The 17001-nt window shown below is 39.3% G+C and overlaps 1 protein-coding gene across 7 annotated transcripts in view; it reads left to right on the forward strand.

Moving 5' to 3' along the window:
- The window catches only part of Pdxdc1 (pyridoxal-dependent decarboxylase domain containing 1), a 91681-nt gene that overhangs the window by 16012 nt on the left and 58668 nt on the right, over positions 1-17001 (forward strand). For 3 of the 7 annotated variants that reach the window (XM_006245705.5, XM_063269268.1, XM_063269267.1), the window contains exons 2-8: positions 3405-3478; positions 3950-4012; positions 7187-7267; positions 9230-9376; positions 12175-12364; positions 14668-14736; positions 16803-16881. In XM_006245705.5, coding sequence (XP_006245767.1) covers positions 3405-3478; positions 3950-4012; positions 7187-7267; positions 9230-9376; positions 12175-12364; positions 14668-14736; positions 16803-16881 — 703 coding nt within the window. Of the gene's footprint in view, positions 1-3404; positions 3479-3946; positions 4013-7186; positions 7268-9229; positions 9377-12174; positions 12365-14667; positions 14737-16802; positions 16882-17001 lie in introns of all 7 variants that reach the window. The other 4 variants (XM_039086236.2, XM_006245708.5, NM_001134961.1 and 1 more) reach the window with 2 other exon arrangements.

Below are 17001 nucleotides of genomic sequence, written 5' to 3' on the forward strand. Positions count from 1 at the left end.
ACCCCATCTCAAAACAAAACAAAAAGACATTATTAGAGGGGTATAAAAGTGGTTTTATCCAAAATGTTCCATAGAAATCTTGAATTGTGGACCTGGAAAGAAGAGATAGTTCATCAGTTAAAAGCACTTATTGCTCTCCAGAGCTTGTTTTCCAGAATATTATCAGGCAACTCACAACTGCCTATAATTCCAGTTCCAGGGAACTTGACAGAAAAAAAAAAAAAAAAAAAGAGGGAGACCTGTGTGCCATCTTCCTCAGGCCTCTACAGGTATCCAGCTATACATGTACACATATGTGTGCATACACATAAATACCATATTTTTAAAAAAGAAATCTTGACTTGTAATTTAAAGATACTAAGAAATTCAAACCAGGCAAGTGTTTGAAGCATAAAGATGTGAATGAGCAAACAAAATGGTTATCTTTTCATTGAGTGACAAGAGGGTGATGATAAGTCTCAAAACGGGAGGCTTAGGAATTAAGATAAACTCTCTTGACTATTATCTTTTCCATTTCCTACTCATAATCAGAGCATGGAGACCATTTTAAATCTATTCTGTTTCATAGTTCTATTAAGGTTGTGGATTTTGCTTAAAACATATGCTTGAAAATATTTTCTTTTTTTTTTTTTTTCGGGGCTGGGGACCGAACCCAGGACCTTGCGCCTCCTAGGCAAGTGCTCTACCACTGAACCAAATACCCAACCCCTTGAAAATATTTTCAAATTATATTTAATCATCAGAAATAGATAACCTGGATAGCTTAATCCCAGCACTCAGAGGTAGAGGCAAACAGATCTCTGAGTTTGAGACCAACCTGGAAACCTAGAAAGTTCCAGGCTAGCCGTGGCTACATAATGAGATCCTATCTCAAAAAGGAGATGAAAGAAAAGTAAATAAATAAAGCAGATATGGCTACAGGATTACTTTGTAAACCTTTTTAGAAGCCACCTGTATAATAGAGGCCAGAAAGGGAAATAACAAACTCAGGGTTTTCTAGCACATGTTTTTTATAAGCCCTTTGATCATCAGGAAATCACATTTCCAAGACTTAATTCTTTCATCTCTAAAATGTTAAGCTAGAATCAGATATTTTCATGATATATATTTTTACTTTTAATGAGAATGTTATGAATGAAACTTGACTTAAGATCCTTTGTGTAAACCAAAGCTGATCTACTTAATGGGGTCAAGGCACAGGAAGCCTCAATTTTATGTAGATCTTCCTACAGTTCTTGGGAGATTGGTTGGTTGGTTTGGTGTGTGTGTGTGTGTGTGTGTGTGTGTGTGTGTGTGTGTGTGTGTGTGTGTGATAGAGATGTGTGTTCATGCATTCATGTGTGTAAGTACAGGTGTGTACATGTAAGATCAGACAGAGGACAACTTAGGTGTTGGTCTTGTTTGAGACAAGATCCATTAGTTGTTTGTTGCCACATTTGCTAGGCTTGCTGGTCTGTAAACTTCCATGTATTCTCCTTTTTCTACCTCCTATCTTGCTGTAGGAAGTGGATTACAGATCCACAACTATGTGTGGCCTTTAATGGGTTCTGGGGATTCACACTTGGGGCTTCACACTTGCCAAACAAATGTATTATCTACTGAGCCATCTCTTCAGACCAGCCAGTTGTTTGTTTAAGACAGTAGCCCACTTTATAGCTCAAGCTGGCCTCAAACTTGAGGAAATCCTCCATTTTAGCTTATCAAGACCTGGGATCGCTCATACACCTGGCCTCCTTCCCATTTGTTGTAAGGCTTACAAGAACTCTGAACTAGATTCCTAAGGTCTTATCTAAAATTTAACATTTCTTGTTTCTGATATTGGTAAACTGAGTAGAACTTCTTGATAAAGTTGAGGCAATGTAGGGGTACTAACTGACAGATAGTTCTATAGGCTGGCTGTAGAAGATGTGACTTCTCTAAAAATTATGGAGATTAAGAAGAAAGAGAAATGTGTGGGTTTGTTTTACTCATTATGCGGATCGCGCGCACATCTGTGCGTCCGTGTGCCCATGTGCCCGTGTCCATACATGACCATGTATGTGTGTCTTAGGTTCTTTTCTGACATCATGTGGGTTAGAGATCAAATTTAGGTTACCAGCCTTGGTAAAAAGTACTTTAACTGCTGAGCCATCTCACAAGGCCCTTTTGTATGTTTTAATTCTACATGAATTAATAATTTGGGGCTATAGAAAGGACCTGAGTTCAGTTCCCAATACCCACATTAAATGTCTCACAATTACCTTTAATTCCAGCTCTAGGGATCTGTTTCCCTGTTCTGGACTCTGGCCACCGATACACACACACACACACACACATACACACACACACACACACACACACACAAATCATCACCATCATCATCATCATCATCATCATTATCGTGGGCTCAGCAGGTGAAATTTTTTTTTTCCACATGGAGAGGTTTAATAAGAGAAGAAAGGTAGAAGAGAGTAAAGGCCAGCCATGAGCACGTGGAGAGAAGTTGGGAAGGGAATGGGGAGAGAAGGGACAAAGGGGAAGAGGGGAAGAGCAAGAGAGCAAAGAGAGGAGCAAAGAGAGCAGCAGGTGAAATTTTTATATTTATTTGAATATGTGTGTGTATATAGCAATAATAAGTAAAGAAAAGGAGGCCTTGAATTTAAGGGAGCTAAGGAGAAGTTGGGGGGGACAGGTGGGGGAATTGGAGGGAGTGGTGACATGATGTAGCTGAATTTTAATTTAAAAAATTTAACTGCCATGAAAGGTATATTAATAACTGTAAACTTTTTAAGAATTAAGACTACTTTGGTTTCTTTTTGGAGGGAGATTAATGTACACATATGGCACTACAGTCGAAAAGGAGCAGACAGGGACAAGCAGAAATGCTCCCTCAGCACACTTGCTATTCTAGAGGCCACCACTTAGACCTCTTTCTCCAGACAGAGCCATCATCTCTGGGCTTATGGGCAGATTGTTTTGCTGTAGTTTCCATACATGTTAAGTAAATTATATGTGGGATAGAATAAGGTGTAACCACCAGAAGAATGAAGCAGTCATGTTGGCTGGGGTTATACTGTAAAGTTGGCAAACTGGAGAGGTGTATGTAAGATGAAAATAGGTTCTGCTAAAGGTTAAGGCTGGGAGATTTTACTTTGTATGCTATACTGTTGTATGTTACAGTAAATCTATGCTTTTTATAGTAAATCCAAGGGAAGTTGCCTTGCATTTGATTTTTCTGAATGAATTATGTAACAGGTAAAAAGACCAAGTCAGACTTGGTAGCTTAGGCTTGTAATCCCAGTACTTAAGAGGTCGAGGCAGAATTGCCATGAGTTCTAGGGTACAAAGAGATATTATATTTTTGGAATAAATAAAAAATGGCAATACAGGAATGTTAAAATTTTACCCTATTTTGATTGTTTTAGATAGCAGACCCTACATTAGCTGAAATGGGAAAAAACTTGAAAGAGGCGATGCGGATGCTGGAGAACAGCCCAAGGTGAGCATGAGCATGGCCACCATAATGAGTGGATCCAGCCAGTTTTGAATCTGGTGGTTCTTGGTTCTTCCTGTTTTAGGTGCCTCCTACCTCTAGAATGTCAGTTTTTGCTGGCTTTAAAGCTAGATATTGGGCAGAAGGTGCTTTGCAATGAAAGTACTTGAAATTTTGGGAAGGACCTTTCAATTCTGCCAGTTGTTTATGGAATATGTTGATTTGAATATTTAAATACATTTTAGTGTAGGTTCAGTCACATAGGGAACCAACTGATGAAGCCATTGTTTGAAGTGGTTTTTTTTATATTCTTTTCCTGAAACTCTTAAGAATATTTGAGGTCTAGGGAAATGAAATAAACGGGTTTGAAATCTTCCATAAGTCACTGAATGTTCTAGGTAAAGTCACATGTCCATATGTTAGAAACTTGATTGGTTAAAACATACAGTCCACTTTTTCTTTCCTTTAAACCAGAAGAATAGAGGAAGAAAGTGGAAAGAAACCAGTGCCTGAGGATATTCCAGGACCACTCCAAGGCAGGTAGGTACCAGGGAGAACAAATACCTTAGTTAGAATACACATTTTTCTTAGCCCAAAATTTTACCATTATTTCCTTAAAAGTTTGCCTTGAATGAGTACCAAGTTAATTGGCTGGTTGGTGATAATGGGGAGCCTATTAGCTTCTTTCTCTCCCAGAACTTTTTTTGTTAGCCTGCGCTTGTCTGACCTCATTCTTCTGAGTACTAGATTAACAGGCATGTTCTACCATACCTGGTCCCCCTTCCAGAACTATAACCCATGAGCAAAACTGGGATAGCAAAATGGTTCATTCTTGAAATCTGTAATCTCTCTTGTAGACTGAGTTTTATTGTAAGAAATATTTTAGTTCAGTACAGTTTATGTTTATAATACAGTCAATGAGTAGGGCACAGTGGTGTATGCATTTAATCCTAGCACCCAGGAGACAGAGGCAGACAGAACTCATGAGCTGAAAGCCAGCCTTTTCAACATAGGGAGTTCCAAGACAACTAAGGTTACATCCCCCCCCCCCCAAAAAAAGAAAGAAAGTTAAAAAAAATAGTAAATAAAAGAAAAATGTCAGCTTTAATCATTGCTGGGATGATTAATTTGTTTGAAGCTAAAGCAAATTATCAATTAGTAGTGAAAAAGAAATAGCTAGCCGTCATTTTCACAGAATGTTAATAAGTCTACAATTAAAGTTGTAGCTCAACTTCCTTGAGGCAAACAGTTTTTCTTTTATGACCAGGAAACTGCACTTAGGTCAATAGTATAATTCCCTTAAATTGTCCTTTGACCTGAATATAAGTTGTATAAGAAAAGCATTGAGGAAGTATCACACCATACAGTAAATATCATGCCTAACACACCCAGGTACTAATGGTTTTAGTCCTTCCTGCTTGTAGCATGAATCCTGCTGTTTTTAAGCCTGTAGTACTTTCTAACCATTCAGAACAGGAAGCAGATCTGTCTCCTGTTCCAGATGTGAAAGGACAAGAACTTAATTCTCTTAATTACACAAAAGTATCTAGATCTCCCAAGAACATCTGAAATTTTCAGAATGGCAGCACATTAAAAACATTTTAGTGCTGGTCAGGAGTGTTTATACTTCATCACACTAATGGCTACCATATGAAGCCATAAGTGCTTTACAGGCACGAATTATCTCCACCCCGTACTATACGCATGGGCTCTGGCACTTTGGATCTCTAACTCAAGATCACAAGGATAGTAGCAAAGTTGCTTCAGCTTTTTCCCTGCCCTTATCTCTTGGAGCTGTAAAGGATCAGAACATTTTGTTTGCAGGTTAGCACCTTTTCAGAGAAGAGTTTGGACCATTGTTTTAGTGTTTCTTTTATAATTTTTTTTTTACTACTATTTTTGTGGTCCTAGAGATTGAATTTAGCATTCACACATGCTAGACAAGCTCTCTACAACTCCCTACTATATTCCTCCACTGATTCTTTTTAAGAGAAGATTTTTATCAGGTTTTGTTTGTTTCTTTAAGACAGGGTTTCTCTGTATACCTCTGGCTGTAGACCAGGCTGGCCTCGAACTCAGAGATCCACCTGTCTCTGCTTCCTGAGTGCTGGGATTAAAAGGTGTGTGCCACCACTACTGGCCACTAATTTTCTTATTAATAGAGTATTTTTACATTTTATGTAGCACAAATTGCCTTGCATTTCATACTGTTTTAGTCAGTGACATTTTCCTTCTGTTTCCATCTCATATAATGAATAGTTAACAGCATATGTTGTATAAAGTCAGTCAGCCTATTTATTTATCCTCTAAGCAAATCTCAAATTTTCCAACTTGGATAAGAGTTGGAAATAAATTACATGTTTAAAGCTGTTGGTTCAATTGGACAAGACTCCCCAGGAAGAAAATAAGGTAGATATACCTGTGTCATTAGAATTTTGTTGGTTTTATAACCTTCTAGCACTCTTACAAAGACTGTCTCTTAAAACATACCTTATTAAAAATTCTCTCCTTCAAGAATGAAATGATCTATTATAGAAATATGGTTAGAGCAATATTGGAAATATTTTCAAAAATCAAATAAATTTGGGTCAAAGAATCATAAGTAACATATCTCTGTTTACCTGTCAGGTTTTGAAGCATTTCATATATGTTCAAATACTTGGCAGCATTTAAAAAAAAGTAGTGAATTTGGTGTAAAGTTGCTATTTTATGGAAATGCCTCTAACTTTACATTTTCATTCCATCTGTAGATTTTTTTTCTATCTTTATAAAATATTGGAGTTACTTTTTAAGGAAACATAGAAAAGCAGCTTGTGAATAGCTCAAACCAAGCTTACACATCGCCACATGTAAAAAGTAGGAAAGTTATTTGTGTCTGTTTATGTTGCTTCCTTTTGTAGTCTTTGTACCCTGGACTGGTGACAGCTAGGCGTGACCTTGTACAAAACAGGAGCCAGCAGCACTCTTGTGTTTATCTCGTTCTCTTTTTAGTCAGTCACTTCACAGAGAAAAAAGTAAAAAGCTGTACATTTTAACATAAAACAAGTTATGATGAGCCACTTTAGCCTCTGTGTCCTGTCATATTATGATTGATGGAGAGTGACCAGCCAAGCTGTGTCACGTGTCACGCCTCAGAACAGACACACGTTTGGGGAAGTAAATTACTTAGTGTAAATTGAAGTCAGGAGATTTTTTTCTGATTTGTTTTCACTTTGGGGGAGGGGCTGGCAATAAATATGAGTACTATCTAATAAAACCATCACATATACCAAATACCTATTTAATAAATTTTTTTTTTCGGAGCTGGGGACCGAACCCAGGGCCTTGCGGTTGCTAGGCAAGCGCTCTACCACTGAGCCAAATCCCCAACCCCAATACATTAATTTATAATGAATTTTAATGCTTTTCATGAACCTTTACTTTATGCTGGTGCATACCTTCTGTATGCCAATCATTGTCTTTAAAATAAAGTGAGTTTGCTTTTTTTCTTAAAAAAAAAAGGAATCATAAGTTATATAATTTGAAGGTTTTAAAAAATGTGTAAACTGTTTCTAAATATTTTGTCTTCTAAGCAAGCTACCAAATGTTTAAAAAGGAAAAACAAAACAACAAGAAAAAACCCTTCAAGTTAGTTTGAATGAGAGAAACAGTTGGGAAATGGAGGGGATGGGACTATGTGTTCTTTCTACCCACCTAACCCTTTTTGTTCTGCAGTGGGCAAGATATGGTGAGCATCCTCCAGTTAGTTCAGAATCTGATGCATGGAGACGAAGATGAGGAGCCCCAGAGCACCCGGTAATGAAGGGCTGTTGGCCGCTTGCTTTGAAAGTCTGTTCTTGGCAGGGCTATGATGGCTCATGCCTTTAGTCCTAGGACTCAGGGAGCAGAGGCACTCGGACCTCTGTGGGTTTGAGGCCAGCCTGGGCTACAGAGCAAGTTCTAGGCCAGCTAAAGCAAAACAAAACAAAATGAAACAAAAAGAAAGTCTGTTCTAGACTCCATTCTCATGAGTTACTCAAGAAAGAAATTTCATTAAGAGTAATTAATTTCATTAAAAGTTACATTGATATTTTTATATACTAAAATAGATCTTGGCATTTTTACAGTATTAGGTCTTATGAAGAGCCACTAGAAGAACTGATGTTGCCATATACTTTTCTATTTTTGCTTTAGCTTGCTAAGAATTACTACAGTTAAAGTTGATTAATGAAAGCCTGAATTGTCTGTGAATAACCTTTTATTTATTCATCTGTCTAATATATTTCAATGAGTATATCTTCATTTTGCTGTCAGTAATATATTTTCCTTTTTCAAAAGACAAAAGGTAAACTGGGGACACATCTGTAATCTTAATGTTCTGGAGGCAGAAACAAGGGGGTCACAAGTTTGAAATTAGTGTAGGTCTGCATAGCAAGACAAAAGCAAAGCAGACTAAAGTTGAGAAGATAAGAAAATAGTTCTCTAGGCTCTGGTAGCACATGTGTGTCCTGAGTTTTAATTCCCAGTACTAAAACATAGAACCTACCTGTGGCCATTGACAATGACCAGTTTATTCTTCCACAGATATTTTATCTGTTTGTGTATCAAAGCAAAACATCCATACACACCCCTCCAGCACTTACATACTATTCACCCTGGCTTTCTCCTCGTGGGTCTTGACTTCATTGCATGCCACAGAAGGAGATTTCCCTTTGTTAAGAGCAACTTTATTTTACTTTGAATAGATGAATAGAATTTTATTTTGTGTTCCTATTTTACTGATATAAACATTGCTGCAGTCAATAACTTTAAACATATGTCATTTCTCACAGGGGACAAGGGTACAAGTCATAGAGGCAGGATGCTGGGCCAGATAGTGCATGTATGTATTTGTAATTTTAGTAGAGTCAAATATTGTTCCTAGGAGGTAATCCAGTTCTTAGCTCACAGACCATGAGTGAGGATACTTTCCCCATACCTTTGCTTCAATGATATTAGCAAACTTAAGGATATCTGATGAGTGATAGATGAGTGGGAGGTATAATATTTTTCTTACAAACTAGATTATGTCTTTTTATATTTTTAAAGACTTGATACTGGGGGTGTAGCTCAATGGCAGAACACTTCCCTCACATGGACAAGGTTTCAAGTAAAAGCTTTAGAACCTTTTTTAAAAAGGGTTAATAAAGACTTTTTAAAAGACTTTATGTGTATGTTTCTGTGTGAATGAATGTATGCATGTCCATGGAAGCTGGCACCCACAACTGAGATACATCACCCTCTGAAGTTCAGCCTCACATCATCGTTATTTTAGCTGTGCGTGTTTTGCCTTCATAAATGTCTGTGCACCACTTGCATGCTGGTGCCTGCAGAAGTCAGAAGTGTGTGTCTGATCTCCTCAGGCAGGTTACAGATGATTGTGGCCCACCATGTGGTGCTGGGAACAGAACTGGGTCCTCTCCCGAGTAGCTGAGCTCTTGAACCTCGGCGCCATCTTCCCAGCTCTCCTGTAGCTCCACAGGATGGTATTTTAAGAAAACTTAAGAACTGTTTGCATTGTCAGTAAAGAGAAGGATATTTATCCTTTAGGACTCAACTTTTAAAGTATTTTTCTTCCCAAACTTTTAGCATCTTGAGGACATTTTCTGAATTTCTCTATAGGACATGAAGTAAATTGACAGTTTGCCACATTTCTGTGAAACACTGTTTTATCCTCGCCCTCTTTCTATGCTTTGACAGTAATCAATTTTTAATACTCTAATGAATTTTGATTAACAGAATCCAGAATATTGGAGAACAAGGTCACATGGCTTTGTTGGGTCATAGTCTGGGTGCCTATATTTCAACTCTGGATAAAGAGAAGCTAAGAAAACTTACAACCAGGATACTTTCTGACACTACCTTATGGCTATGCCGGATTTTCAGGTAAGGATGTTATGAACTGGGCTTTGTTGCAGGATTTTTCTTTTAAGGATCCATCTATTTATGGTAAAGACATTATGAGGGATGTGTTTGTTTGTTTGTTGGATTTTAGAGTTACTTATTTGTGACAGGGTCTCTGTGTAGCCTGGCTATTAGAACGTGATGGGTAGGTCAGGATGGCCTCAAATCACAGAGATCTGCCTGCCTCTTCTCCCAAGTGCTGAGACTAAAGGCAGGCAGCACTACACCCCACCCAGCTCTGCCTTTTTTTTAAACATAAATGAGTATTTTGACTGCATGTATGAATATGCACCATGTGTGTACAGTGCCCAAGGAAGCCAAAAGAGGAGGTCAAATCCCCTGAAACTAGAATTACAGATAAGCTGCCATGTGGGTACTGCCATGATTCTCTGGAAGAACAGCCAGTGCTCTCAACTGATCAGCCACCTTTCCAAGCTACCCTTACAGGTTTTTAATCCTGATAAAGGTAAATCCAATCAGAGGTGGGTTGTGAGGAATGCTTTGTGGTGCTCCTTATGGATCTCACTCTTCCCATGCCCTGGTATTATCCTGTAGTAAGTGGGGAGAGCATAGGTAGCTCTTTGAGTCAAGGATGAAATGAACGCATTAATGCTTCATTTATTTTTGAGGTCTTAGTGCTAAAATTCCTAACAATCATGTCAGTCTGGAGTGTTAGCCTTTGTGTGGCACAGTCAGGAGCCATTGTCTTCAGGCTTTTTACGTCTGGACTTCTAGTCTTTGTTCCCATCGTTTCTGCTCACTGCATTTTCTACAGTTAGGTAGGGATGCCAGTCTTTGCTTCTTTCCTTCGTAACTTGTACCTGAGCAATAAGTAGCTCTCCCTTGAAAATGAAGGGGGTTTCTCTTTTGCGTTTTTTTCTGCCTGATCTAAGAGTAGTATCTATGAGAAAAGAATTGTTTTCATGATTTTCTACTACTGAAAAAAAATCAGAACTAAGTAGAAATAGGAATACATTAATATGTAGCTGGAGGTGACTGATCAGTTAAGAGCATTGACTGCTTTTCTAGAAGACCTAGGTTTGCTTCCTGGCACCCAGATGGCTGTTCATAACCGTCTGTAACTCCAGTTCTGGGGATCTGATGACTTTTCTGGCCTCTTTGGGTACTATTTACATGTGGTACACATACATACATGCATGCATGAAAAATAGAATATTTTCTTTTATTGTCTTTCATCTTTCTTTTTACAGTCCAGCCATTATCTCCCTCCCATCCGTCCTCCCAACAGTTCCTCATCCCATCTTCCCCCCCAACTGCCCTCGCCCTGGTGTCCAAGAGGATGTTCCCACCCACCCCCACCCCACTCTACCCCGCCAGGCCTTCCCACTCTCTGGGGCTCCAATCTCTTGAAGATTAGATGCCTCTTTTCTCACTGAGGCCAGACCAGGGAGTTCTCTGCAGTATATGTGTTGGGGGCCTCATATCAGCTGGTGTCTGCTCCTTGGTTGGTGGCTCAGTGTCTGAGAGATCTCAGGGGTCCAGGTTCATTGAGACTGCTGGTCTTCCTGTGGGGTCGCCATCCTCCCAACTTGTTCCAGCCTTTCCCTAATTCAACCATAGTTCATTGTGTCTGTCTCCGTCAGCTGCTTGTTGTGCCTCTTGTAGGGCAGCCATGCTATATGCTCCTGTCTGTAAGCATTTCATAACATCAGTTAATAGTGTCCTTGGAGCTTCCCCTTGAGATGGATCCCAAGTTGTGCAGGTCTCTTGGACTGCCTTTCCCTCAGTCTCTTCTCCATTCTTGACCCTGCAGTTCTTTTAGACAGGAACAATTCTGAGTCAGAGTTTTTGACTGTGGGATGGTAACCCCATCCCTCCACTTGATGCCCTTTCTACTGGAGGTGGATTCTACAATGTCCTTCTCCCCACTGTTGGGCATTTCATCTAAGGTCCCTCTCTTTTGAGTCCTGAGAGTCTCTCACTTCTCAGGTCTCTGGTACATTCTAAAGGGTCACCGCACCTCTCACCTCCCAAGGTTGCCTGTTTCCATTCATTCTGCTGGCCTTCAGGACTTCACTCCTATCCCCTTCCCATATAATGCATGATCATATTCCCCCTTTCCCCTCCCTCTCTTCTCTCCTACCCAGATCCCTCCCCCTCTCCCTCCCTCTGCTCTGCTTTCTTCTGCTTCCCTAGTGAGAGTGAAGCATCCTTTCTTGGGCCCTTCGGCTTGTTAACCTTCTTGAGTTGTATAGTTTGCATACTGGGCATTCTGTACTTTTTTGGCCAATATTCTCTTATTAGTGAGTGTATACCATTTATGTCCTTTTGGGTCTGAGTTACCTCACTCAGGATGATAGTTCCATCCATTTGCCTGCAAAACTCATGATGTCCTCCCTTGTTCTTAATAGCTGAATAAATTCCATTGTGTAAATGAACCACATTTTTTGTATCCATTCTTCCATTGTGGGACATCTGGATTGTTTCCAGCTTCTGGCTATCACACATAAGGCCGCTATGAACATAGTGGAGCATGTGCCCTGTGGCATGATGGGTATGTGCCCAGGAGTCATATAGCTGGGTCTTCAGGTAGATCTATTCCTAGATATCTGAGGAACCTCCAGATTGTTTTCCAGAGTGGTTGTACCAGTTTGCAGTCCCAATAGTAATGGAGGAATATTCCTCTTTCTCCACATTATTGACAACATGTGCTGTCACCTGAGTTTTTGATCTTAGCCATTCTAATTGGTGTAAGGTGTAAAATAAAATATTTTTAAAAATTAAAAAAGAGTACATTAACATACATGATCTCTTACTAGGTACGAAAATGGATGTGCTTATTTCCATGAGAAAGAGAGGGAAGGACTTGCTAAGATCTGTAGGCTTGCCATTCATTCTCGCTATGAAGACTTTGTAGTGGATGGATTCAACGTGTTGTATAACAAAAAGCCTATCATATATCTTAGTGCTGCTGCTAGACCTGGCCTGGGCCCGTACCTTTGTAATCAGGTAATGTAAAAAAAGGTGGTTGCTGTTTTTAACACCTCTCATTTTTTTCATGTGTATGTGTGTATGCATGTTTTTATATGTGTGTCAGTAGGTACATACATATTCATGGAGGCCCAGGGTTGATGTCAGGAGTCATCCTCAAATATTATTCTTTCATCTCATTCATTGAATCAAGAGTCTCTTAGTCAAACCTAGAGCAGGTTCCCTGTCTCTGTCTTTCAGGACTGGAATTACAAATGGATGACTAATCCCACCTGACATTTACGTAGGTTTCTAAGGAGCATCCAAACTATAGTCCTTACACTTGTTTAACAAGTGTTTTACCTTTGAGCCATCTCCCCAGTCCCAGAGGTAGAGGGACTATTTCTTTTTACTTGGGTGTGTGCGTGCGTGCGTATTTGTCTGCATTGTCTGTGTCTGTACCACATTTATGCAGGTTGCCACAGTGACCAGAAGAGGGTGTAACATGCCCTGTTACTGGTGTATAGGCGACTGTAAACATCTCAGTATGTCTGTCAGGAACTAAACCCAAATAACAAGTACTTTTTACACTTGAGCCATCAGAAACTGTATCATGTGATTTGTTTTTGATTTGTATTGCTAGAGCTCAACTCAAGGCTTCATACATGCTAAGCAAGGACTGTACACACTCAACTGTGCCTTCAGTCCCAATGCTGTGCGTTTTAAACTTTTTTAAAACACATTTTACCGACATATGCAAGTCTGTCAAGACATGCTACATTTGTGCTTTTATTTAAAGCATATAGTTTCATTTCTCTGTCTGCTATTTGTGTCAAGTTGATAAAAGGTCTCTTTATATGCTTTTTCTTTAATTACACAAGTAGTACAGCACTGTGGGCTGGCAGAATGATTTACTGCATAAAAGCATTTGCTGCATGAACCTGATGGCCACACAAGGAAGCCTGACATACTTCTGTAATACCAGCATGAGATCGGTATGGAGACAGGAGAATTGTACAGAGACTTACAGGCCAGCTAACTTGAAGTATGTAGCATGATGAAAAACAGAAAAGAAAAATGATGTTTCAGTGAGCTTGGTGGTGGTACAACAATTCTAGAGCTTGGAAAGTAGAGGCAAGAGGACTGCCCAGATGTGAGCCACCACACCCAAGTAATTTTTTGAATGTGTTGTTTTGAGTGTAGCCCAGACTGGTGTCAAATTCACTTTGTAGATAGGATGGCTCTGAACTGGCCATCGTCCTTCCTTAGACTCACAAGCACTAGGACTTTAGGCTTTTGGCACCATACTCTGATCACATCTGAAGTGGATCTTTCTTTTGCTTTGCTTTTTACGTATCTTAAGGAAGGGATGAAGTATAGCTCAGTAGCTGTGCCCTTGGCCTAGCATTCCTAGGCTCTAGGCTCAATCCCTGCTACTGCCAAAGGAAAGCATGCTATGAAAAGTCTTTTCTAGAGGGAATATGTGAGTGAAACACTCACTGTATTTTTTTAATGCTGAATCTGTTTATGGTTCCTAAAACTAAAGCTCCCTGTGTTTTAAAACTGAACATTAGGAATTTAATGTTAACAAAATTAGTTTGACAACTTTTCTTCATTTATGGCATTGACTTTGCTTCTTTTAAGCAATATTCTTTTGCTGATCTATATTTCTTATTTTTTAGGGGTAGAGGACCCATAGATATGATAATGTTCTCTGAATGATTGGGGAAGAATCCCAGATTACCCTCCTCACCTCAGAATGTAGTGTGCCTAGTAGTTTTCTCCTTTTCGGGGGTGGGGGGTTGGCATATTATAGACTACGTAATTTGGAGATGTTTAGATTGTTAAGTCACCTTTTGGAGTGAGAGTTTAACTTTCCAAATATCCTCTAATATATATTTATAAAACTTGAGTTCTTGAAGGGAAAGGTTTTTTTTAATCTTAAAGGCAGGGTCTTATTGTACATGTATGGGCCAGGCTGACATGTGACGTGATCTTCAGGCTCAGTAGTAAGATAACGCTCATATACCATTAGACCCCACTAAGGTCTCTGTTCTGTTTTGTTTTTGTTTTTTTACTGTGGAAAAGAAAGTTTATTAAAGACACATGGGAGAGCAAAGCCAGAGGCAGGGACCTCTGGGAGAATCTAGAGTGTTCATGACCCTGAGCAGGAGAACCATGTGCGAGAAGGAGAGGTGGGGTGAAGAGGGGGACCAGGTGCAGCAGCCAGAAGACCAAGAGATGCAAACAGCAAGTTCTCTGTTTTTAAAGAATAGCTTGTGGTTTGTCTCTGTTGCTCAGTCTCTCACACTCATAAGTAGACAGTGTGTTTCTTCTTGCAGCTTGGCTTGCCCTTCCCCTGCCTGTGCCGTGTGCCCTGTAACACTATGTTTGGATCCCAGCATCAGATGGTGAGTTCTCCTTTCGGTTTGACGGTGGGATAGACTTGTGTTCTGAAACCATGTCTTTCTTTTATCTGGCATTCTGCTTGCTGACCTCAGGATGACTATTAGCTCACCTACCCATGTATTGCTTCGTTTCTCCCATTGTGGTGCTGTGTGCTTTTGTATTTGAATGAAGACCAGACCTTGTAGCTCTCCCGGGATTCTGTATTATTTCTTTGCCTGCTTCTTCTGGAGTGGTGGGAGGAGGAGTGTTTGGTTCTAAGGCCTCCTATATGCCGAGGACACACTCTTCCTCAGCCCTTTCATCATTGTATATCCTAACTAAGCATAACAAGGTCTTCCTGGGGTGCCAGGCTGGCTTGAGAATTGTGGTCCTTCTACACTGTGAGTGAGCAGACTTGAAGTCCTTCATTATAATCTTAGGGTTGAATTGTGATAAGTTTTTAGACACACAATACCGAAGCAGACAGGAAGGAAAAACTCTAGGATTCTCCATTTCTACTTTCAAAATAGTTTTCTGGTCTGTGGGGGAGTGAGAAGTTATATTCTTTAAATGTAAATGTTGTTTTGTTTGTTTCTTTAGTTTTGGTTTTCAAAATAGGGTTTCTCTGGGTATCTTTGGCTGTCCTGTAGTTCACTCTGTAGACCAAGCTAGCCTTGAACTCACAGAGATCCACCTGCCCTTGCCTCCTGAGTGCTAGGATTAAAGATATGTGCCTCACCACCAGTGCCCAGCTAAATGTAAATGTATAAAACTAGGAATATTAGTCTTGCACATGTACAGCTTTTACCTTTTATCTAATTTGTTTCTAATTAATCTATTAGGAAAATGGATTTTGTCATCTGTTTTTATGGAAAGCAAAATTGTTAAAAAATGTATTTGAATAGTGAAATTTCTGTAGGAGGAATGCTTTAATATTAAAGTTTTAATATTAATAGAAAAATAACTCAATGATACCAAAAAAAGTAAAAAATAAATTCTCTTCTTGGAAAGGTTGTAAATGTGTTTCAAATGAACATTTATTAATATTATAGGAGTTATTTTTATTTTATTTTATTTATGACCCTGCCTAAAATAAAATAAAAGGAGTTTAGAACTCTAAATTTTCTAAATCACAAGAAAACTAATGTTTTTTGAGTATGAATTTTGTCCAGGTAGCATATAGTGATTTTAAAATACTTTTCTTATATGTATTAATAAAATTTGAATGTTTTAAGTCTGAAGTTCAAGAGTAAATAGTTATCCTAATATGAAAAAAACTTGATTCAAGTTATTAATTTTGAGACATCTGTGCTTTTAGAATTCATAATTTTCACTGGGCATTAGCTTAGGTCTCCATAGTGCTTCCTAGTATGCACAGAGCCCTGGATTTGATCCTGAGTACCACATAGAACCAAATATGGTCTATATCTTCACAAAGTAGAAGCAGGAGTCAGGAGTTCAAAGCCAGCTTAGGCCTTATGAGACTGATGAGTAGATTGGGGAGATAGCTCAATTGGTAAAGTGCTTTTCAAGAAAACATGAGGACCTGAGTTCAATCCCCAGAATTCATATTTTAAAAATCACTAATATTACAGTTACAATTTTTAAAAATGAAGAACTCAGCTGGGTGTGGTAGATAGTACTTACCCTTAATCCTAGTACTCTTAATCCCAGCACTTGAGCTGTAGAGAAGGTGGATCTCCGTAAGTCAAAGCCAGTCTGGCATACATAGCAAGTTTCAGACCAGCCAGAGTTAGATGGTGAAATACTATCTCAAAACAACACCAACAAGAAAAAAAAAACGTGCTTGTAACCCCATAGCTGGGGAGATGCAGTCAGGTTAATCCATGGACTTTGCTGCATAGCCATGTAGCCAAGTTTCAGGTCAGTGAGAGCCTCCGTCTCAAAAATCAAGCTAACTGGCTCTTAAGGAACAACCCTCAGGTTGACCTTTGACCTCCATGCATATGTGCTCTAGTAACCATGTGTACACTCATTTATGTGTATACACACACACAGTCATAATTTTTCAATGTATACCTTTTATACTGGTTGTTTCATATTTCTGTGGTTTGTTTGCTGGTCATAGGACGTTGCCTTTCTTGAGAAACTGATCAAAGATGACGTAGAAAGAGGAAGACTGCCATTGCTGCTTGTTGCAAATGCTGGTAGGTATCATAATCTAGTACGTACAAGGACACTAAGTACTTGGCCTACGAGACAAGGTCTTGTTTGAATTGTTTTGTCAAGATTGGGGAGCGGGGTGTGGGGGGTCTCAGTTTATAACC

This window comes from Rattus norvegicus, chromosome 10 (genome assembly GCF_036323735.1).
Source record: "Rattus norvegicus strain BN/NHsdMcwi chromosome 10, GRCr8, whole genome shotgun sequence".
Taxonomy (NCBI): domain Eukaryota; kingdom Metazoa; phylum Chordata; class Mammalia; order Rodentia; family Muridae; genus Rattus; species Rattus norvegicus.